This window comes from Gadus morhua, chromosome 6, assembly GCF_902167405.1.
Source record: "Gadus morhua chromosome 6, gadMor3.0, whole genome shotgun sequence".
Classification (NCBI taxonomy): Eukaryota; Metazoa; Chordata; class Actinopteri; order Gadiformes; family Gadidae; genus Gadus; species Gadus morhua.
In genome coordinates, this window is record NC_044053.1 from 5,595,116 (window position 1) to 5,619,848 (window position 24,733).

Genomic DNA, 24,733 nt, shown 5'->3' on the forward strand with positions numbered 1-24,733 from the left:
ACAGTCAAAAACTTGTACCTACATATGCACTGGAGTCTGCTGCATCTTTTGGCATAGGCCACGCCCATTTGCGTCTATAATTTTTTTTCGCAAAATCGCGAAAACCGCAAAACTGTTTTTTCCCTACTCCTCCCACATTTCTTGACCAATCGACACCAAACTTTGCACACGACATCTTCAGACACACACGCAAAGAATGCACGAAGGACTTTTTTGATCCGACCTTCGACGACGAAACGGTAGCGTTTTGAATATTGGTTTATTAGCTAAATTAGACGTGGAATAGCAAAAATCCAAAGAAATCCAAAATGAGACATCGGATCGAGTCCAAATTTTACACACATGTTGGTGCTAACCTTAATGTCGTTCGATAAAAATTTCGGAAAATTTCGCCATTAGGGGGCGCAATAAACGAGGAAATTGTATATCTTCTAATTGGCAAAGGAATGTTCTTCAAACTCAAGGGAAACCATCAAGGGGCAACCCCGAGTCTATATAGAAAATATGGCCAAGAATTATTAATGTGGGCGGGAGTTATTTGGCAAAGGAAAATTGTCCTTGGAAAATTTCGCCACAGGGCGGCGCCAAAAAACGACGACATTGTCTATCTCCTATTTGGCCAATGTTCTGAAAACGCGTTTTAGGCTATAACTCCCACACCGAAGCTCCCACAGTCAAAACCTTTATATCCACAGGTTCAGGGTAGCGTTTTGAACACATGCTTCGCGTTGTGCCGGCGAAACGCACATTTCTTGTTATTATTATTATTCCCCCCTAGAAGTGGGCCCACAGCCCAAACCGTAAATGGTGACGACACACCAATTGCATGACTAGATCCAGGTCCCTGAGTTCTAGGCAGACGACAAAATCCAGACACGCCGGCCACTAGGTGGCGCTATACCAAGGAATACGCGTTTGGGGCTATAACTCCCACACCGAACCTCCCACATTCAAAACCTTGTACACACATATTCACTGGAGTCTGCTGCATCTTTTGGCATAGGCCACGCCCATTTGCGTCTGGAATTTTTTTTCGCAAAATCGCGAAAACCGCAAAACTGTTTTTTCCCTAGTCCTCCCACATTTCTTGACCAATCGACACCAAACTTTGCACACGACATCTTCAGACGCACACGCAAAGAATGCATGAAACACTTTTTTGATCCGACTTTCGACGACGAAACGGTAGCGTTTTGAATATTGGTTTATTAGCTAAATTTGACGTGGAAAATCAAAAATCCAAAAAAAAACAAAATTAGACATCGGATCGAGTCCACATTTTACACACATGTCGGGTCTAGCCTTAATGTCGTTCGATAAAAAAATCGGAAAATTTCGCCATTAGGGGGCGCAATAAACGAGGAAATTGTATATCTTCTACAAAATTTCGCCTCGAAAACGCTACACTGACTTCTCGCTACTCCTACCACAGTCAAATCCTTTGTATCCACAGGTTCAGGGTAGCGTTTTGAACACATGCTTCGCGTTGTGCCGGCGAAACGCACATTTCTTGTCGCGTTGTGCCGGCGAAATGCACACTTCTTGGACCCCTGCATAACTGCTTGCAGTTCTAGTTCCTATTATACTTACCTCCCTAAAAGTGGGACCACAGCCCAAACCGTAAATGGTGCCGACACGCCAATTGCATGACTAGATCCAGATCTCTTCGGACTATGCAGACGACAAAATCCAGACACGCCGGCCACTAGGTGGCGCTATGCCAAGGAATACGCGTTTGGGGCTATAACTCCCACATCGAACCTCCCACAGTCCAAAAACTTGTACACACAGATTCACTGGAGTCTGTTGCATCTTTTGGCATAGGCCACGCCCATTTGCGTCTAGAATTTTTTTTCGCAAAATCGCGAAAACCGCAAAACTGTTTTTTCGCTACTCCTCCCACATTTCTCGACCAATCAACACCAAACTTTGCACACGGCATCTTCAGACGCACACGCAAAGAAACCCTCAGACAGTTTTTTGATCCGACTTTCGACGACGAAACGGTAGCGTTTTGAATATTGGTTTATTAGCTAAATTTGACGTGGAAAATCAAAAATCCAAAAAAAAACAAAATTAGACATCGGATCGAGTCCACATTTTACACACATGTCGGGGCTAGCCTTATTGTCGTTCGACAAAAAATTCGGAAAATTTCGCCATTAGGGGGTGCAATAAACGAGGAAATTGTATATCTTCTACAAAATTTCGCCGCGAAAACGCTGCACTGACTTCTCGCTACTCCTACCACAGTCAAATCCTTTGTATCCACAGGTGCAGGGTAGCGTTTTGAACACATGCTTCGCGTTGTGCCGGCGAAATGCACATTTCTTGTCGCGTTGTGCCGGCGAAATACACACTTCTTGGACCCCTGCATAACTGCTTGCAGTTCTAGTTATTATTATTATTATTATTTCCTGCTAGAAGTGGGCCCACAGCCCAAACCGTAAATGGTGCCGACACGCCAATTGCATGACTAGATCCAGGTCCGTGAACATTACGCAGACCACAAAAATACAGACACGCCGGCCACTAGGTGGCGCTATACCAAGGGAAAACGCGTTTGGGACTATAACTCCCACACCGAACCTCCCACAGTCAAAAACTTGTACCCACTTATTCACTGGAGTCTGCTGCATCTTTTGGCATAGGCCACGCCCATTTGCGTCCATAATTTTTTTTCGCAAAATCGCGAAAACCGCAAAACTGTTTTTTCGCTACTCCTCCCACATTTCCTGACCAATCGACACCAAACTTTGCACACGGCATCTTCAGACCTACACGAAAAGAAATGCTGCATTACTTTTTTGATCCGACCCTCGACGACGAAACGGTAGCGTTTTGAACATTGGTTTATTAGCTACGTTTTACGCCGAAACGCAAAAATTCAAAAAATACCAAAATTAGACATCGGATCTAGCCCACATTTTAGACACATGTCGGTGTTACCCTTAATGGCGTTCAATTAAAAAAACGGAATTTTTCGCCATTAGGGGGCGGAAAATTGTCTTTGGAAAATGTCGCCACAGGGCGGCGCCAAAAAACGACGACATTGTCTATCTCCTATTTGGCCAATGGAATGTTCTGAAAACGCGTTTTAGGCTATAACTCCCACACCGAAGCTCCCACAGTCAAAACCTTTATATCCACATGTTGTTCACGGTAGCGTTATGAATACTTGCTTTGCGTTGTGCCGGCGAAATGCACATTTATTGTCGCGTTGTGCCGGCGAAATGCACACTTCTTGGACCCCTGCATAACTGCTTGCAGTTCTAGTTTTGTTTATTACCTCATTTTCATGAACCATGATCTATGATGCACAAGTCACTCCCTCAATTTTTTCTTACACGGCCTAATATGTGTTTTTTTGCTTTTAGACCTTACTGCTGCTTTTGAATCAGTAGACCATGTGATTTTATTGAACGTCTTAGGCATTGGGTTGGCTTATCAGGTGAAGCCTCAGATTTGTTTTCTATTTTATCCTTATGTTATCCTTTCTATTAGGAACTTTTGCGTGGCCATTGGTTACTTTAGTTCCCCAACCTTCCATTAACTATGGAATGCCTCAAGGCTCAGTCCTTGGCCCTTTTATATTCTCCAAATATTTTTAACAGCTAGGTCAAATCCTTCATCAGCAAATCAGTTTCTATTCATATGCAGACTACTGCCAGCCCAATTTCTTGTTTGACTACAATAAAACGCAACACAACTGGTCAGAATACAACACAGAATATTTTAAGTTGTTGTCTATCCAAAACTTTCTTCCGCTAAACTTAGATCAGTTGGATGCCATTACCATAGGGGCAGGCCAGAGAGCACTTCCTGGTATCCAATCACGGTATCCTGTTGCATCATACCCCAATGTCATCTTTTCTAACAACTTTTTCCACAAGATAATATCAGTCTTTGAATTGTGTTTCTGCAGTGTCGTATTATCTATAAAATTAGATTGTTTTTATCCCGTTAAAATCTTGACACTGTTATCAACACTCTCATCTCTTCTTGCTTAGACTACTGTAACTCGTTGTATTACTGTCCCTCTCATTACAGCATCTACAAACTTGAGCTTTTTTTCTTATTTCAAATATCTCCTAATTCATCTTGCTTGTCATTATTACTTTATTGATTCTACTTTTAGTAATTTGTTTTGTTTGTATGACCATGTAAATTACTTTGTAACTTTGAAAAGTGCTATATAAATAAATATAATTATTATAATTATTATCATACATCATCTGTAGTCTACATCACTCCTATTTGTGATGGGAGTATTTTTAAAGACCTTGTAATGACTGATCAGCTAGTGTTGCAATAGGGTCCCTTTATCTCCCTGAGGTCAGACCTGTCAGGTATTGCTGTGTATCCAGGTGGGGGACAGGAATCTCCTGGCTGGTGTTCCCGGCAGCGTTGGAGCTGTGGCAGGTCAAGGCTGTCAGACCAGCAGGGGCCCTCATTGTGAGGGAGCTCCTCAACGTGGCGTTCTCCAGGTTGACCTGACTAACAGACACGTCTTCAGAACCCAACACCAGTTTCCCATCCAACCACCACTCCAGAGACGGTGATGGTCTGCCCACGCTGTAGCAGGAACATCGCACCCAGGCTGCAATTCTGCTGCAGCCTGAAGAGGGCAGGATCCTGGGAGGAGCTGTGAATACAGGGAAGGGGGAAGACAACATCAAGAGAGAATTTGGAGAAGTCATCTTACTTCCGGTTTAACAAAAGCCATTGTTATCACTACAGCACCAAACTCAGGGTTGTTCCTGGTTTTGAGTCAATCTTACTTTGAATGTCGACCTTACAATAAGCTGTCAGGGTGAACAGAAAAGCAAAGCAAAAACTGAAATGAATAGATAAGAAACGTTAAGGTTTGAATAAAATAACCTTACAATTGCTCAATGGTTTTGAGTCAATCTTACTTTGACTTATTGATCAACACACTGCTTTGTCGTCTGTCTTAGATCGAGGAAAGCTTTAGATACATCACCAAGCTCAGGGTGGTTTCCTGTTTTGAATCAACTTACTTTGAATGTCAATCTTGTAGACATTAGACTTTTCTGTGCCAATGTCATTCCTGACCTCACAGAAGAAAACGTTATTGGCGTTCCACAGCTGGATGGACAGAGAAGATCCACTCCCGATCTTAAGGATGTGTTCTCCGTGTATTCGGTACCAGGTGACCTCGCTGACAGCAGGGTTAGCATGACTGGAGCAGGTTAGGTTCAGGCAGCCTCCCTCTCCGGCTGGAAGACACGGGCTGCCGACAGCAGAGGTGTTCCTGGGGGCATCTGAGAGAGAACCCACCAATCAGAGCGCTCAGCTCCGGTGTCATGTTGGTTAGATGTTGTGAATTTAACAAAACTGTTCTGAATACAGTAAAACATAGTAAATGAAATGAAAAACAGGAGAAGCATCAAGAGTTCTTGTTTATCAACCCACTGCTTTGTCTTCTAAGATCAAGTAAAAAAAAGGTATATTACAGAGAAGATCAATATAAAAAAGTAAACAAACTAGAACTGCAAGCAGTTATGCAGGGGTCCAAGAAGTGTGCATTTCGCCGGCACAACGCGACAAGAAATGTGCGTTTCGCCGGCACAACGCGAAGCAAGTATTCAAAACGCTACCGTGAACAACATGTGGATATAAAGGTTTTGACTGTGGGAGCTTCGGTGTGGGAGTTATAACCTAAAACGCGTTTTCAGAACATTGGCCAAATAGGAGATAGACAATGTCGTGGTTTTTTGGCGCCGCCCTGCGGCGAAATTTTCTGCGGCGAAATTTTCCAAAGACAATTTTCCTTTGCCAAATAACTCCCGCCCACATTAATAATTCTTGGCCATATTTTCTATATAGACTCGGGTTTGCCCCTTGATGGTTTCCCTTGAGTTTGAAGAACATTCCTTCTGCCAATTAGAAGATATACAATTTCCTCGTTTATTGCGCCCCCTAATGGCGAATTTTTCCGAATTTTTTATCGGACGACATTAAGGTTAGTACCAACATGTGTGTAAAATTTGGACTTGATCCGATGTCTAATTTTGGTATTTTTCTGGATTTTTGATTTTCAACGTAAAACGTAGCTAATAGACAAATATTCAAAATGCTACCGTTTCGTAATCGAAGGTCGGATCAAAAAGTGTTTGAGTTTTTCTTTTCGTGTGCGTCTGAAGATGTCGTGTGCAAAGTTTGGTGTTGATTGGTCGAGAAATGTGGGAGGAGAAGGGAAAAAACAGTTTTGCGGTTTTCGCGATTTTGCGAAAAAAAATTATAGACGCAAATGGGCGTGGCCTATGCCAAAAGATGCAGCAGACTCCAGTGAATATGTGCGTACAAGTTTTTGACTGTGGGAGGTTCGGTGTGGGAGTTATAGCCCCAAACGCGTATTCCTTGGTATAGCGCCACCTAGTGGCCGGCGTGTCTGGATTTTGTCGTCTGCGTAGTGTTCACGGACCTGGATCTAGTCATGCAATTCGCGTGTCCGCACCATTTACGGTTTGGGGTGTGGGCACACTTTTAGTGCTGGAATAATAATAACTAGAACTGCAAGCAGTTATGCAGGGGTCCAAGAAGTGTGCATTTCGCCGGCACAACGCGACAATAAATGTGCATTTTGCCGGCACAACGCGAAGCAAGTATTCAAAACGCTACCGTGAACAACATGTGGATATAAAGGTTTTGACTGTGGGAGCTTCGGTGTGGGAGTTATAGCCTAAAACGAGTTTTCAGAACATTCCATGGCCAAATAGGAGATAGACAATGTCGTCGTTTTTTGGCGCCGCCCTGTGGAGAAATTTTCCAAAGAGAATTATCCTTTGCCAAATAACTCCCGCCCACATTAATAATTCTTGGCCATATTTTCTATATAGACTCGGGTTTGCCCCTTGATGGTTTCCCTTGAGTTTGAAGAACATTCCTTTGGCCAATTAGAAGATATACAATTTCCTCGTTTATAGCGCCCCCTTAGGGCGTAATTTTCCGAATTTTTATTCGAACGTCGTTAAGGGTAGCACCGACATGTCTCTAAAATTTGGACTCGATCCGATGTCTAATTCTGGATTTTTTTGGATTTTTGATTTTCCACGTCTAATTTAGCTAATAAACAAATATTCAAAACGCTACCGTTTCGTTATCGAAGGTCGGATAAAAAAAGTGTCTGAGGGTTTCTGTCCGTGTGCGTCTGAAGATGTCGTATGCAAAGTTTGGTGTCGATTGGTCAAGAAATGTGGGAGGAGTAGCGAAAAAGCAGTTTAGCGGTTTTCGCGATTTAGCGAAAAAAAATTCTAGACGCAAATGGGCGTGGCCTATGCCAAAAGATGCAGCAGACTCCAGTGAATATGTGGGTACAAGTTTTTGACTGTGGGAGGTTCGGTGTGGGAGCTATAGCCCCAAACGTGTTTCTCCTTGGTATAGCGCCACCTAGTGGCCGGCATGTCTGGATTTGGTTATCTGAGTAGCGGTGCCGGACCTGGTTCTAGTCATGTAATTGGCGCGTGTGCACCATTTACGGTTTGGGCTGTGGACCCACTTTCAGGGGGAATAATAACAAACACTACAAAAACAATAGGGATCCAACCTGTTGGCTTGGACCCCTAATAAGAACAAGAAATGTGCGTTTCACCGGCACAACGCGAAGCAAGTATTGAAAACGCTACCGTGAACAACATGTGGATATAAAGGTTTAGACTGTGGGAGCTTCGGTGTGGGAGTTATAGCCTAAAACGCGTTTTCAGAACATTGGCCAAATAGGAGATAGACAATGTCGTCGTTTTTTGGCGCCGCCCTGTGGCGACATTTTCCAAAGACAATTTTCCTTTGCCAAATAACTCCCGCCCACATTAATAATTGTTGGCCATATTTTCTATATGGTCTCGGGTTTGCCCCTTGATGGTTCCCTTATAGTCTGAAGAACATTCCTTGGGCCAATTAGAAGATATACAATTTCCTCGTTTATAGCGCCCCCTAATGGCGAAAAATTCCGTTATTTTTATTGAACGCCATTAAGGGTAACACCGACATGTGTCTAAAATGTGGGCTTGATCCGATGTCTAATTTTGGTATTTTTTGAATTTTTGCGTTTCGACGTAAAACGTAGCTAATAAACCAATGTTCAAAACGCTACCGTTTCGTCGTCGAAAGTCGGATCAAAAAACTGTCTGAGGGTTTCTTTGCGTGTGCGTCTGAAGATGCCGTGTGCAAAGTTTGGTGTTGATTGGTCGAGAAATGTGGGAGGAGTAGCGAAAATACAGTTTTGCGGTTTTCGCGATTTTGCGAAAAAAAATTCTAGACGCAAATGGGCGTGGCCTATGCCAAAAGATGCAGCAGACTCCAGTGAATCTGTGTGTACAAGGTTTTGAATGTGGGAGGTTCGGTGTGGGAGTTATAGCCCCAAACGCGTATTCCTTGGTATAGCGCCACCTAGGGGCCGGCGGGTCTGGATTTGGTCGTCTGCATTGTCCGAAGAGATCTGGATCTAGTCATGCAATTGGCGTGTCGGCACCATTTACGGTTTGGGCTGTGGTACCACTTCTAGTGAGGTAAGTATAACAATAATAATCCTTACAAAAACAATAGGGATCCAACCTGTTGGCTTGGACCCCTAATAACTAGAACTGCAAGCAGTTATGCAGGGGTCCAAGAAGTGTGCATTTCGCCGGCACAACGCGACAAGAAATGTGCGTTTCGCCGGCACAACGCGAAGCATGTGTTGAAAACGCTACCCTGAACCTGTGGATACAAAGGATTTGACTGTGGTAGGAGTAGCGAGAAGTCAGTGTAGCGTTTTCGCGGCGAAATTTTGTAGACGATAAACAATTTCCTCGTTTATTGCGCCCCCTAATGGCGAATTTTTCCGAATTTTTTATCGAACGACGTTAAGGTTAACACCAACATGTGTGTAAAATTTGGACTCGATCCGATGTCTAATTTTGGATTTCTTTGGATTTTTGATATTCCACGTCTAATTTAGCTAATAAACCAATATTCAAAACGCTACCGTTTCGTCGTCGAAGGTCGGATCAAAAACGTGTTATTATTTAAATTGTTGTGTGCGTCTAAAGATGTCGTGTGCAAAGTTTGGTGTCAATTGGTCAAGATATGTGGGAGGAGTAGCGAAAAAACAGTTTTGCGGTTTTCGCGATTTTGCGAAAAAAAATTATAGACGCAAATGGGCGTGGCCTAGGCCAAAAGATGCAGCAGACTCCAGTGAATATGTGCGTACAAGTGTTTGACTGTGGGAGGTTCGGTGTGGGAGTTATAGCCCCAAACGCGTTTCCCCTTGGTATAGCGCCACCTAGTGGCCGGCGTGTCTGGATTTTGTCGTCTGCCTAGAACTCAGGGACCTGGATCTAGTCATGCAATTGGCGTGTCGTCACCATTTACGGTTTGGGCTGTGGGCCCACTTCTAGGGGGGAATAATAATAATAATAATAAAAAAAATCCTTACAAAAACAATAGGGATCCAACCTGTTGGCTTGGACCCCTAATAACTAGAACTGCAAGCAGTTATGCAGGGGTCCAAGAAGTGTGCATTTCGCCAGCACAACGCGACAAGAAATGTGCGTTTCGCCGGCACAACGCGAAGCATGTGTTGAAAACGCTACCCTGAACCTGTGGATACATAGGATTTGACTGTGGTAGGAGTAGCGAGAAGTCAGTGTAGCGTTTTCGCGGCGAAAATTTGTAGAAGATATACAATTTCCTCGTTTATTGCGCCCCCTAATGGCGAATTTTTCCGATTTTTTTATCGAACGACGGTAAGGTTAACACCAACATGTGTGTAAAATTTGGACTCGATCCGATGTCTAATTTTGGATTTCTTTGGATTTTTGATATTCCACGTCTAATTTAGCTAATAAACCAATATTCAAAACGCTACCGTTTCGTCGTCAAAAGTCGCATCAAAAAACTGTCTGAGGGTTTCTTTGCGTGTGCGTCTGAAGATGCCGTGTGCAAAGTTTGGTGTTGATTGGTCGAGAAATGTGGGAGGAGTAGCGAAAAAACAGTTTTGCGGTTTTCGCGATTTTGCGAAAAAAAATTCTAGACGCAAATGGGCGTGGCCTATGCCAAAAGATGCAACAGACTCCAGTGAATCTGTGTGTACAAGTTTTTGGACTGTGGGAGGTTCGATGTGGGAGTTATAGCCCCAAACGCGTATTCCTTGGTATAGCGCCACCTAGTGGCCGGCGTGTCTGGATTTTGTCGTCTGCATAGTCCGAAGAGATCTGGATCTAGTCATGCAATTGGCGTGTCGGCACCATTTACGGTTTGGGCTGTGGTCCCACTTTTAGGGAGGTAAGTATAATAGGAAAAATCCTTACAAAAACAATAGGGATCCAACCTGTTGGCTTGGACCCCTAATAATAATCCTTACAAAAACAATAGGGATCCAACCTGTTGGCTTGGACCCCTAATAATAAAATGTACTCTTCATTGAGAAGGTAGTACATTGACTCACATGAGATACTGAGTTGGTATCTCGTAGACGTCACAGTTTTGTCCCCAGATGGTATGTAGTAGGCCGCAGTGCAGGAGACATTGTTTCCATGGTGGAGGAGGGAGGCGTTGAAGGTCAGAGTGGAGGTCACGGTATCGTTCTGCTGGAGCTGGGTGCTGAGCCCCAGGGCGGGGGTCCACGTCACAGTGGGGGGGTGGGTGTCACAGTAGGACGGGGCAGAGCACCCCAGCTCCACAGGAGTCCCCTCCACCACCGGCTCCTTGGGGGGGGTCAAACGAGGTGCATCAGGGAGCCCTGGGTACCAAACCAATTTAGAGCGGTTACTATGGAGACCCAAGCATAATCTGAACCACAGTGAGACCAATAGGACTTGTGAGAGATGTGTGTTTCAGACGGACACACATTGCACTTACCCTTGATCTGGATGGTCACTGGGTTTTCTTTAAAATTATATTTTAAAGGACTTCCATCACATTGAATTCTAAAATAATATGGACCATTGTCTTCATGTACGTTATTGAATGTTGTGGTACAGTTGTATGCGGTAAGGTCCCCCCTGAATGTTGTAGAACTTATAGGTTGATATGTAATTTTATACCAATATTTTCCACATTCAGGGTTTAGCCAGGCATCATACCCGTCCCTCAAGATGAAGGAACAAGGAACGGTAACACAGGATCCACTGAGTGTCATCACACTTGCTGGCACTAGGACCTTAAATTCTGCAGCGTTGCACCCAGCACCTTTAAAACAAGAGGTTGACAAATCCAAAGGCTCAATCGATGCACAAACTGTGATAATATATTTTAAGGCAACATTGAACTTCCTAAAAAACAAGATAATTTATCTGAATCAATTAAATTATTATTAGTAAGTTATATTATTTACTAAGTTATTAGTTATTATTATTATTATCATTATTATTGTCATTATTATGTTTGATTTGTATGGTATGCTTCTAATTAGTTTCAAAATCTTACTTTTTAATATATATGCATTAACAGAGCAAGTACTACAGGTATTATTAGAGTACTACAGAGGGTAAAAACAGAGACTACAGGGAGAACTTCAGTGCTACAGGTATTAAGAAGGTAACTACAGGTTTCAACTGAGAGGGTTGAGATGTTTACCTTGCAGGAGACTACAGAGCAGAAATAGTCTCCAGGATCCAGTCATGTTCTCCTCCAGAACTTCATCAGGAGAAATACAAAAATCTCATTAACTTCTGTACTACACTTAATATCGTACTACCCTTAAGTTATTCAGTACTACACTTATAATAATAAGACATTGTTAAATGCTATTGAAATGTCTATTTCAAAATACCAGTAAATCTACCACTTTTACCATGACTAATTAAACTATTTTTTCATCATATAATACCAATATTCGAAGAAGAACAATGATAATAACTATGCATATGTGATGTATTAACTTTAAAGATAACATTTGGAAATGTTAAACTCTTGAGAAGTTTAGACAGAGATATAAACAGGAAAACAAAAGATAACACCCTTGCATTAACTAAAACAGGTATTGCTTGAATAAAACAAAAAATAACATACATCAATACATGTAATAGACATTAGACGTGTAATACAACAGTAATTATGTTCCTTTGTTCTATCAACCAGACATAGAGTTGACTTACGTGATAGAGGTGAAGGACTTGATATGAAGTTCCTGAAGAGTAAAAAGCTTTACTTCATCTTTCTCTCTACGCCGTGGTGAGGTGACTGAATGAGGAACTTATTAAAATGTACACGAGCAGAGACATAACGTAGAGCTGAGCCAACACACAGGAAGAAGATATATTTAGAGATTAAAGGTTCAACAAAACCACATCAACCAATATTAATACTGCACTGATTAGTAAATACTGTTAATACTGTTGTTGCTGTTCTCCGTTAACACTGGTCTGTTATCATTGTTAATAATGTTAACTATGTTAATGCAGCTAATACTGTTCTCCATTAATACTATTGATACTGGTATCTGTTAATACTGTAACTAATGTAAACACTGTTAAAGCTGTTCACACTGTTCAGTGGTAATCTTAAAATTGTGGTTAATCTCGTTGATACTGTTCTCTGTTAATTCTTCTCACTGTTGATACTGTTGATAATGTTCTTTGTTAATACTGTTAATACTGATGATACTGTTCTGTTAATACTGTTAATACTGTTGATACTGTTGATACTGTTCCGTTAATACTGTGTTTAGACCCGGCTCTAGGCCGTAATAAACTATTGGAGAGGGTGATGATTGAAAGAGAAAACTTAACATAATTGAATGAAGGACGACCGCTAGATTGAAGTAATGACATGTGTAGATCAGCAGCATCAGTAACACAGTAAGTGGATGATGGATATATGTTATGTAGTGGTGTAGAGTCCACAAAGCAGGGTAATGGAACAGAAAACGGGAAGTTGAGCAGCCTGCACAACGGAAAGCGAGTGCACTGGAGTCGAGGCCTCGAGGTCTTGAAGACTGCGTCATTCAAAATGGCAGCTTCTGAGATCACATGACACAGGTGCTTCCACCTCTCCGTAATGAGCCACTGGCTCCTCCCACGACCTCCAACACATGAGCAGGGGACCCGCCCCCAGTCTCCTCGAGCCGCAGGGTCGGCACAACTGTTAGTACTGTTAATACTGCTCTGTTAATACTGCTCTGTTAATACTGTTAATACTGCTCTGTTAATACTGTTAATACTGCTCTGTTAATACTGTTAATACTGCCCTGTTAACACTTTTGATAATAATCCCTGTTAATACTGTTGATACTTCCCTGTTCATACTGCCTGTAGCAAATGTCCATGTTACACCCCACCTAGGACGCTGCCCCACCCCACCTAGGTGACTTATTTTGGGCTCCTCAAGACAAAGGACGTAGGGTGGTGGTGTTAAAAATATGGTTTATTGCACAAAGTGTGATAATGAACACGGCAAGGGTGCTCCGCTGCCGAGTGCAGACGGCTGGTCTAACCTGTGCTCACTGATTACTCAATGTGCAACAGGTGTGCAGCCTCACCCAGCACCAGAGTCCAATCCGACTCCGCCAGCTGAGGCTGCTTAAACCAGCCATCACACACACACACACACACACACACACACACACACACTGCCACAGTGGCCTTTGGCCCCGTTTACACGAGGACGCTTGCGGGTAGAAACGACAAAATATTTTATCGGAAGTGCCTTTTGTTTAGACGTTGACGGCGTTTTTGGGGCATGAAAACGCATAAACTGAAACCACCCTTCAGAGTGGAAAAGTTGAATACGCTCCGCCGTAGCGTTTCCGTCTAAACGGCCAAGACGCGAAACACTGCTCAGATCTGCTCACGTCGCGTACGCGTTTACGTCACATACATGTGCCAGTACAAGGAAATAAACAAACATGTCAGATTATTTCCATGCGTCGGACCCTCAAGCTGCTCTGACGGCTCTAACAAGCGTACAGGAGTCTTTCCACGAAATGTACAGATTCTGTACAGAAAGTGTTACTGAACAGAGAAGGATCTTTTGGTTTTTGCGGCACGGATAAGAGAAGAACGAAGATTCTACGCATGCGCTCAGACATGGCGGTGTTGTGTGATGGTGTATCACAGCACCAACTAGCCGCCTGGCATGCATACCCAATTGAATTCCACACACTTTTGCGTCACCGTATGCACGCAGATTTCCTCCCGAAAACGCTTGTCTAAATGCGGAATAAAAAGTGAAGACGCAACGCCACTTTTGCGTCTGCTGTTCAGACCGTCATCGTGTAAACGTAGCCTTAATCTCTGATTACTTATCATGGTCAATGTATGATGTAGTTCAGTAAGTGTGTTACATATAACACATTTGCGTTGGCAGTCTTGACAATCTATCGCCAAATTAGGTTACACGATAGTGCTTGAGACTGATGAAATCCATTGCTTTTGCAGTACTATGAATGTTGTGAAATAAATAAATCTTCAGGACTTCCACTTGAACACTGATAATACTGTTCTGTTACTAAGTGTTCAGTGTTCATACTATTGATGCTGCTCTTAATACTGTTAATAATGTACTCTGTCAATACGAATACTTTTAATATTGCTATCTGTTTTACTGTTCCCTTCTGAAAATGCTTACTGTTGATACGGTCATCTGATAACACGGTTTATATTGTTCTCTCTTGATACTTTAAACACTGCTCTTGGTTAATACTGACCAGGAAGACTGGTTGGTACCAGGGAACCAAGGTATGCTAGTTGTTACCTAGGACGCTAGATGTTACCTAGGACGCTAGATGTTACCAGGGACACTAGATGTTACCTAGGACGCTAGATGTTACCAGGGACACTGGTCAGTGTTGGCTCTAGGCAGTAGGGGGCCCTAGGCAAGACTTACTTTGGAGCCACTCCCTACCTTGAGCTGAAAACTGTGACTTTAAATAAAAACAAAGGACTGCAATTGTTTAAAAGAGATGGTTACACATTTTAATCAAAATTAGACATTGCCATAAAACCTAGTAGAAACTTGACCAATGTTTATTTTGCCGAAATTATAGAATTACTATTAAGACATTTATTAATTTCAATAGATTTGCTGTCATGCTGCACACAATGTATGAAACAGTATATAGTGCGTTAAAATTCACTCTGGACAACTACAAGCATTCTCTACCTGGGCTGTGAATGCAAATCACCACCAGAGGGCAACATAACCCCTCCGAATGGATCTTGAATTAGAGAATTAATTAACTTTTGTGAACTGGCTAGACTGGTCCACACAACTGCATATTCAGCGTATAGGGCAGGCTGCCACTGACACCGATGGTTCTCAACTAATTTAAGAAAAGCTATATGCTAACTTTTTAAAATATCTACCTGGAGGAAATACTTGGTCATCATGAACTGTTTACTGAGTATCTTCAGTCAGGTCCCTAGAGACCGGTCGTCCTGTGTGGGAGCCTGCAGGGCCTATCCGGCTGGAGGAGGCTGCATCACGGTGCGTTGAGACTGGGGAACCGGCTCTCAGAACAGCCCCCTCTCTCGGTCCAACAGGCTCCTCTCTCGGCCCAACCGGGTTCATCTGCATCCCGTTGTTAACGTAGATGTCCCCCTCACCTCCGAAGACGACCTGAGACACAGAATGGGTCTTCAAACACAACAGAGCTCCACAAATATCCCAGAGGTCAGTGTGGAGCTTGTATCCATGTTACCTGGGACTCCTCCTCGTCTGGGGGGGCTCGCTTCACAGTGGCAGCGTTAAAGGACCGCGTCTCCTCACCCACTTTCCGGGTTCTGAAACCAAAAGAATACACAGTAGGGCAAACTGTATATCAGAGGGGGTAGGATGGTCTATTGGTCAGGGGGTTTGGAAACCAGTTGAAAGGTTCTGGCAGAGCTGTCATAGAGAGAGCGCTGTCCCACTCCCGTTGACCGGAATACAACCGGAAAAATAATGCGCACCAGGGGGACAGACTTGACAGTGTATAATGCATGGGGTGGACTGAGCTAAATGCAGTAATTTGAATCTCTGTCTATTTCTGATTCGCTGCTACATAGATGACAATCCACGGGTTATTGTAAATAATTTGATTTGTCCCACACACAACTGATGTGTGATAAACCTTTTTAGATCAGAAGCTCCAGCAGTGAAGCTACACGACGTGACGAGCACCTGGCAGCACTGGTTATCCTGCTGAATCTCTTCATATTTTTCTTTAAACAGCCCTCATTGGATAAAAATTATATTTATCTATATTTTTCAAATGAGATGCATGTATCTTGCCTCAATCGTTTTCAGATTTATTGGACGGCAGGGCATAATAAGTGTACGTAACTTGTACTTGAGGGGTAGTTGGAAACCGTTGTTACACTCTACACTGTCAACGCTCAACTGCGCCCCTGGGGTTCAGTCCCCCATGTCCTCAGTCTGCTTGTAGGCTTCTGCTACTAAATGACATCTATCTGAATTCAATAGAGATAGTTGTGAATTTCTAAACACAGTGAATGTGTACGATTTCAAGTGGACTTACCTTATAATACAGACGACCACACACACTAATCCCACGAACATCACAGCAGATTTGACAATGCACAGCACCAAGTCTGGAATATTAAAGATCAGGATTTAGAATGTGTTGTCAGGAGGTTTTGTTCATGGTTTTGTGATTGGCTGTGATTGAACAGGTCAATACATAAAGACCCCGAGGCTCTTCAGACTCACAGCTGGTAGTGCATTGATACATGTGCATTGGTTGTGCTTTATCTCCCTGAGGTCAGACCTGTCAGGTTTGGCTGTGTATCCAGGTGGGGGACAGGAAGCTCCTGGCTGGTGTTCCCGGCAGCGTTGGAGCTGTGGCAGGTCAAGGCAGTCAGACCAGCAGGGGCCCTCATTATGAGGGAGCTCCTCAACGTGGCGTTCTCCAGGTTGACCTGGCTAACAGACACGTCTTCAGAACCCGACACCAGTTTCCCATCCAACCGCCACTCCAGAGACGGTGATGGTCTGCCCACGCTGTCACAGGAACATCGCACCCAGGCAGCAATTCTGCTGCAGGCTGAAGAGGGCAGGATCCTGGGAGGAGCTGTGAATACAGGGAAGAGGGAAGACAATGAGAAGAGAGAATTTGGAGAAGTCATCTTACTTCCTGTTTAACAAAAAACCTTGTTATCACTACATCACCAAACTCAGGGTTGTTCCTGGTTTTCAGTCAATCTTACTTTGAATTATTGATCAACACACTGCTTTGTCTTCTTTCTTAGATCGAGGAAACCTTTAGACACATCACCAAGCAAGGGGTGGTTTCCTGTTTTGAATCAACTTACTTTGAAAGTCGATCTTGTAGATATTAGACTTTTCAATGCCAATGTCATTCCTGACTACACAGAAGAAAACATCATTGGCGTTCCACAGCTGGATGGACAGAGAAGATCCACTCCCGATCTTAAGGATGTCTTCTCCGTGTATTCGGTACCAGGTGAACTCGCTGACAGCAGGGTTAGCATGACTGGAGCAGGTCAGCTTCAGGCAGCCTCCCTCTCTGGCTGGAAGACACGGGCTGCCGACAGCAGAGGTGTTCCTGGGGGCATCTGAGAGAGAACCCACCAATCAGAGCCTAGCCCTCAGCTCCGGTGTCATGTTGGTCAGATGTTGTGAGTTTAAGAAAACTGTTCTGAATACAATAAATTATAGTAAATGAAATGAAAAACAGGAGGAGCATCAAAGTCTTCTAAGATCAAGGGAAAAAAAGGTATATTACAGAGAAGATCAATATAAAAAAGTAAACAAATAATAAAATGTACTCTTCATTGAGAAGGTAGTACATTGACTCACATGAGATACTGAGTTGGTATCTTGTAGACGTCACAGTTTTGTTCCCAGATGGTATGTAGTAGGCCGCAGTGCAGGAGACATTGTTTCCATGGTGGAGGTGGGAGGCGTTGAAGGTCAGAGTGGAGGTCACGGTATCGTTCTGCTGGAGCTGGGTGCAGAGCCCCAGGGCGGGGGTCCACGTCACAGTGGGGGGGTGGGTGTCACAGTAGGACGGGGCAGAGCACCCCAGCTCCACAGGAGTCCCCTCCACCACCGGCTCCTTGGGGGTGGTCAAACGAGGTGCATCAGGGAGCCCTGGGTACCAAACCAATTTAGAGCGGTTACTATGGAGACCCAAGCATAATCTGAACCACAGTGAGACCAATAGGACTTGTGAGAGATGTTTGTTTCAGACGGACACACATTGCACTTACCCTTGATCTGGATGGTCACTGGGTATACTGAAAAATCATATCTTAATGGCTTTCCACAGTCAATTCTTAAATAATATTGAACATTGTCTTCAAGTACGTTATTTAATGTTGTAGTACAGTTGTACGCTGTTAGATTTCCCTTGAATGTTGTACTGATAGTTATTTTATCTTTTTTCCATGTTGGTATACATTCAGGAAGTAGCTTGTCTTTATACTCCTCCTCCAAGGTGAAGGAACAAGGAACGGTAACACAGGATCCACTGAGTGTCGTCACACTTGCTGGCACTAGGGCCTCAAATTCTGCAGCGTTGCACCCAGCACCTTTAAAACAAGAGGTTGACAAATCCAAAGGCTCAATCGATGCAAACTGACAAAATATTTAAATGCAACATTGAACTTCCTACCAAAACAAGATAATATATCCTACTATTGATATTAATTAGTAATATTAGTCACTAAGTTATTAGTTATTTATTATTATTATTATTAATATCATCATTTATTATGTTTGATTTGGATGGTGCATTTCAAAATTCGAAGTCCTAAATGTAAAGTTAAAGTCACTGAGTAATTAAAAAATATTAGCAGAGTACAACCGGGATTGACAGATGAACACAAAGAGAACTACAGGTACTTACAGAGGATAACAGTGAGTACTACAAGTATTGACAGAGGACTGCAGAGGGTACTACAGGTATTAAGGGAGTACTAGAGAGGGTACTACAGGTATTAAGGGAGTACTAGAGAGGGTACTACAGGTATTAAGGGAGTACTATCGGTATTAACAGATGACAAAAGAAAGAACTAGTTCTCCAGGTATTATTATAGTACTACAGAGGGTAAAAATAGAGTATCAAAGGTATTAGAGAGTGTACTACAGAGATAACTTCAGTGCTACAGGTATTAATATAGTACCTATTAAAGGTAACATCAGAGAGGGTTGAGATGTTTACCTTGCAGGAGACTACAGAGCAGAAATACTCTCCAGAATCCAGTCATGTTCTCCTCCAGAACTTCATCAGGAGAAATACAAAAATCTCATTAACTTCTGTACTACACTTAATATCATACTACACTTAAGGTATTCAGTACTACACTAATAATAGTAAGACATTATTAAATGCTATAGAAATGTCTGTTTCAAAATAACAGTAAATCTACCACTTTTACTAATTAAACTAATTTTCCATCATATAATACCAATATTCAAAGAAGAACAATGATAATAACCATGCATATGTGATGTATTACCTTTAAAGGTAACATTTGGACATATTCAACTCTTGAGAAGTTTAGACAGGGATATAAACAGGACATCAAAAGATAACATCTTTACATTAACTAAAACAGGTATTGCTTGAATAAAACCAAAAATAATATATATCAGTACATGTAAACAGTTATTATGTTCCTTTGTTCTATAAACCAGACACAGAGTTGACTTACGTGATAGAGGTGAAGGACTTGATATGAAGTTCCTGAAGAGTAAAAGCTTCACTTCATCTTTCTCTCTACGCCGTGGTGAGGTGAATGAATGAGGAACTTATTAAAATGTACATGAGCAGAGACATAACTTAGAGCTGAGCCAACATACCGGAAGAATATATATTTAGAGATTAAAGGTTCAACAAAACCATTATCAACCAATATTAGTACTGCACTGTATGACTGTTGATTAGTTAATACTCTTAATACTGTTAATTGCTGTTAATAATGTTAACGCTGTTTATGCAGCTAATACTGTTCTCTATCAATACTATTGATACTGGTCTCTGTTAATACTGTTGCTATTGTAAACACTGTTAAAGCCGTTCACACTGTTCACTGGTAATACTGTTGATACTGACTTCTATTCATTTAGTTAATAATGTTAACACTGTTCATGCGGTTCTCTGATGATACTTTTCTCTGTTAACACTGTTGATACTGTTCTGTTAATCTCGTTGATACAGTTCTCTGTTAATTCTTCTCACTGTTGATACTGTTGATAATGTTCTTTGTTAATACTGTTGATACTGTTCTGTTAATACTGTTGATACTGTTCTGTTAATACTGTGTTTAGACCCGGCTCTAGGCCATAATAAACAATTGGAGAGGGTGATGATTGTAAGAGTAAACTTAACATAATTCAATGAAGGACGACCACTAAATTGAAGTAATGACATGTGTAGATCAGCAGCATCAGTAACACAGTAAGTGGATGATGGATATATGTTATGTAGTGGTGTAGAGTTGACAAAGCAGGGTAATGGAACAGAAAACGGGAAGTTGAGCAGCCTGCACAACGGAAAGCGAGTGCACTGGGGTCGAGGGCTTGAAGACTGCGTCATTCAAAATGGCAGCTTCTGAGATCACATGACACAGGTGCTTCCACCTCTCCGTAATGAGCCACTGGCTCCTCCCACGACCTCCAACACATGAGCAGGGGACCCGCCCCCAGTCTCCTCGAGCCGCAGGGTCGGCACAACTGTTAGTACTATTAATACTGCTCTGTTAATACTGCTCTGTTAATACTGTTGATACTGCTCTGGTATTACTGTTGATACTGCTCTGTTATTACTGTTGATACTAATCACTGTTAATACTGCTCTGTTGATACTAATCTGTTAATACTTTTGCCTGTTAATAGTTAATACTAATCTGTTAATACTGTTAATACAGTTTATGCTAATCTCTGTTTACACTGTTCCCTGTTAATACTAATCACTGTTGATACTATACTATACTTAATACTGCTCTGTTGCTAATATTCTCTGTTACTCCTGTTGATCCTGCTGTTTTTACTGCCTGTAGCAAATGTCCATGTTATACTGTACCTAGGTGACTGCCCCACCCCACCTAGGTGACTTATTTAGAGCTCCTTCAGACAAAGGATGTACGAATGGTGTTAGAAATATGGTTTATTACACAACTGTGATAATGAACATGGCAAGCGTGTCAGGGTATGGTACACAGAAAGCTAGTGTGACTCAAGTGCAAAGCAGGATAAGTTTTAAGGTATTTATTCCTCAGACAAATAAAGTTCCAAATCCAATAAAGCTCAGAAGATCAAAAAACAAACTCAGTCCAAAAATTCCAAAAAGCAAAAAACACAAAAACTCAGTCCCAGAATCCAAAAAAGGCAAAGCACATTGCCAATAAATCCAAGGGGTAATCCAAAAGGCAGGGTAAACAGACAGGCAAAGGTTGGCAACAAGATCAATCCAGAAATAGCGAACAAATCAACAGGGTAATCCCAAACTCTACAAAAAGAGTAGAAAAACAGTCCAGGGTCAAAGTACAAGAAGGTAAAAGTACTCCCCCAGTTTATACTGTTCACTTCCGAAAATGTTTTCTGTCGATAAGGTCATCTGTTAACAAGTTAGTACGTTTATATGCACAGCTTAATTTGATTAAAGCTAGTGCTACTATGGTCCTCAATTGGACAACTGCAATTGTCCGATTAAACATGGCGTCGAAAAAATCGGTTCATTGGCCGAAGCATGTCATATACGATAGGTGGCACCGTACCTATAGGGGTGTCGAGATGATGCCTCATGAAACGTCAAAGACTCCCAGCCGGATGAACCACCAAAGTAGTTCGACCTCAAAGCTTCAAATGAGTACGCTAGAGACACCTAGTGGTGATACTAATTTACTACCTCGTTGATGACCAACCTTTAGAAAAACATTAACTTTTAATTCAGTCTTTTCTTGGGTGAGATCTAAGCATAGTTTGTAGTGAATGCATGTCGATGATGATACACTTATAGGGGGTCGCTACATTGGTACGGCTTCCACCATCTTATGCGCAACCTTTTTAAATAAATCGCCGTTTCTCGTTTTCCGATGGCGACAACAACACGACTACCATCTCCTTCTACTTCAGGCTCACGGCCACCAGAAAAGATCTTGAGCATGGGCAGAAAATTAAATCCAATTCCAATCAGATTAACCGTAAACATTAATAATCTAGGGGTCTTAATCCAACGACTAAGGTGTAAACATGCATTTTAATAATCCAATCATAGTTGGACTAACCCAATAATTCAGTTTTCTTTAGTTTCATGTAAACAACTGTTTATATTGTTCTCTCTTGATACTGTAAATACTGCTTTTGGTTAATTCTAACCAGGGAGACTGCAGGGCCCCAAGCTATGCTAATGGTTACCTTTGTTAATAGGGACACTGGTCATTGTTGGTTCTAGGCAGTAGGGGCCTAGGCAAGACTTTCTTTAGGGCAGCACCTTACCTTGCCTTGAGCTGAGAACTGTGACTTTTCTTTTTAAACTTAACACTGCAAATGTTTAAAAAAGATAGTTACACATTTTAATTAACATTGCTATAAAACCTAGTAGAAACTTGACATGTTTATTTTGCCGACAGGATAGAATAACAACTAATACATTTATGAATTTCTATCGATTTGCTGTCATGTTTCACACAATGTCGTTTTTACACTGAAAAAGTATTTATTGCATTAAATTCACTACTGACAACTACAAGCATTCTCTGCCTGGGCTATGAATTCAAATCACCACCAGAGGGCAGAATAACCCCTTCAGAATGGATCTGGAATTGAATTGGCATAGCGGGTCCACACAATTGCATATTCAGCCAGTGGCGGCTCCTGAAAAAAAATCTCATGTGGGGCTATTTTTCTTATAATGATTGAGGTGACCCATTCAATGGGTGCATTAAGCAAGACAGTATTAATTTGTTGTTGGATGATTAACTCATACAGAGATCATTCTTGTGTCCACTAGATTGCAACTCCATCTAAAAAAATGGTGTAGCTCCACAGTTAATTATTTATATGAATCTTATGTTGCATGATGAAAACTAGCTAAACAGGAGAAAATATGTCCGGAAACAACATAAAGACAGGGGAAGCATATTAAGTCTAGTTGACTTACCGTGAAAGCTTACAAAAGTAAAATAAGTTATCAAAGTGGTACATAGAAATACAATCATTTCACGTTCCTCAACATTGCACAAACAATGTATTTTCAGACACAAATGAAATACAAAATGAGCTGAAAATACGACATCTTGGTATTTGTTAGGATTGGGATCAAGGGCTTTCATAACCTTTACGACATTTCAAAGGTAGTGCAGTCAAAGTATCTTGGATTTGCTGGAGTTGAGTGGCAATGTTCACCCTCTCAATAGCCGCAAATCTCCCCTCAATGTGTCCCACCAGTCGATACCCGGGCAGCGCTGTCTGCCGTGCGGCCGTCAGGGTGGAAGAGGAGGCGGGGGAGCAGAACACTGCGTTAGCTTCTTCACAGCCTGCTAGACAGCTCTTTATCTCATACTAATATGTTAGGGTTAGGGTTATCCTCGGGTGTGTGACATCCTCCACTTAGTATAAACCTGTTTAATCTTGTTTGGTCTTGGAGGTCCTGTTTTTTTTTAATGCCAATTTGTCTGAATTTGATCGCAGACTAAAAGGAACTTCTTTCAAAGACACAACGAAATTGCACCGGAGATTCTGGAGAGCGAAAAACTGTTTCTTAAGTAAAATCATTATTAGCATGTAATTAACACCGATTATTTTTCAAAGCTAGAACGATTATTATTAAATAAAAAAAATAAAAAGAGGCAGGCAGGTCGGCGCCCCAGCCCTCTATGGACGAGCCGCCACTGCTGTAAAGTAATCAAAATATCACGTATGACTAACAGTGTTGCCAGTTACCTTGAAAAGTAATCAGATTACTGATTACTAGTTACTCCTTAAAAAAGTAACTTAGTTACTCTACTGATTACATGATTTTAAAAGTAACTAAGTAAGATTACAAATTACTTTATCAGTTACATTTAGCTGCGACAACACCCCCTGCCACCTCAAAATAAAAAATTGCAACCAGTTTAGCCAATTCTAACTCCCTCCCCCCGTCAACAATGTTCTTCCCCCGCTCCAGCGCAACACACACACAAACACGCACGCAGCACCGTGCGACTAATTCCGCCGCTATAACAACTGGTTGCGCGGACTCTGGAGAGTCAAGGAAGACACTCGCCTCTGATAGATTGAAGTCTTTGGAGACTTACGCTTCACACGCACACACACTCTCACACAAATAGGGAGACAGACGGACAGACACACACACAGCACCCCATCGCTCTCAACGCCAATCGGTGATCCGGTAAAAAAATAATAACGCACAGTGACTTTGATGAGTAATTTTAATTTTATTACTGGTTTGGAAATAGTAACGCGTTAGATTACTCGTTACTGGAAAAAGTGGTCTGACGTAAGGGGGTGTCATTCTTAGTTCACTCTTGTTGATTGGGGGTGCTAGTGACGTCTTTGGGGCTTATTCTGGCTCAGCCTGTGGCCAGCAGCTGCCATGCCTCAGTCTTCTCGGAGGCCAGCAGGCGCAGGCTGGGCCAGGGGGAGAGCTCACTGTTAACACTGACACACAGCGCTGCCAGGAAACACAGTAACGCGTTACGCATTACTGGCATCACTGATGACTTATGACTTGCTTGTCAATAATAATCATATTTTAAAAGTTAAACCAATCTATAGAATAATAATAATCATAATCATATAAAAAATATTCGAATGAAAA

The 24,733-nt window shown here is 42.1% G+C and overlaps 2 protein-coding genes across 2 annotated transcripts in view; both read right to left on the reverse strand.

Annotated features, from left to right (window-relative positions):
* LOC115545352 (sialic acid-binding Ig-like lectin 5) overlaps window positions 1-12,146 on the reverse strand; it is a 61,586-nt gene extending 49,440 nt beyond the window's left edge. The window contains exons 1-4 of the mRNA XM_030358400.1: window positions 12,102-12,146; window positions 11,581-11,640; window positions 10,864-11,193; window positions 10,451-10,744 (exon numbers count right to left, since the gene is read on the reverse strand). Of these exons, the coding sequence (XP_030214260.1) occupies window positions 10,451-10,744; window positions 10,864-11,193; window positions 11,581-11,626 (670 nt within the window). The 5' untranslated portion in view covers window positions 11,627-11,640; window positions 12,102-12,146. The remainder of the gene's footprint in view (window positions 1-10,450; window positions 10,745-10,863; window positions 11,194-11,580; window positions 11,641-12,101) is intronic.
* A 2,840-nt stretch (window positions 12,147-14,986) lies between these two features.
* Window positions 14,987-17,084, reverse strand: LOC115545355 (sialic acid-binding Ig-like lectin 5). Its single transcript, XM_030358404.1, has 4 exons — window positions 16,712-17,084; window positions 16,463-16,535; window positions 15,644-15,725; window positions 14,987-15,561 (listed from the first exon to the last, which is right to left on the reverse strand). Exons 1-4 carry the CDS (start codon window positions 17,067-17,069, stop codon window positions 15,340-15,342), a joined length of 735 nt encoding a protein of 244 aa, XP_030214264.1. The 5' UTR covers window positions 17,070-17,084; the 3' UTR covers window positions 14,987-15,339.
* Window positions 17,085-24,733: the final 7,649 nt, after the last annotated feature.

Bases quoted from the DNA above. Each gene is read 5' to 3' on its own strand.
- LOC115545355 (XM_030358404.1), bottom strand. From the start codon at position 17,069: ATGACTTCTCCAAATTCTCTCTTCTCATTGTCTTCCCTCTTCCCTGTA. The intron at 16,536-16,711 runs GTCTGACCTCAG...TTAATATTCCAG, and splicing joins TACACAGCCAAACCTGACAG to ACTTGGTGCTGTGCATTGTC. The intron at 15,726-16,462 runs GTAAGTCCACTT...TTTTGGTTTCAG, and splicing joins GTGGTCGTCTGTATTATAAG to AACCCGGAAAGTGGGTGAGG.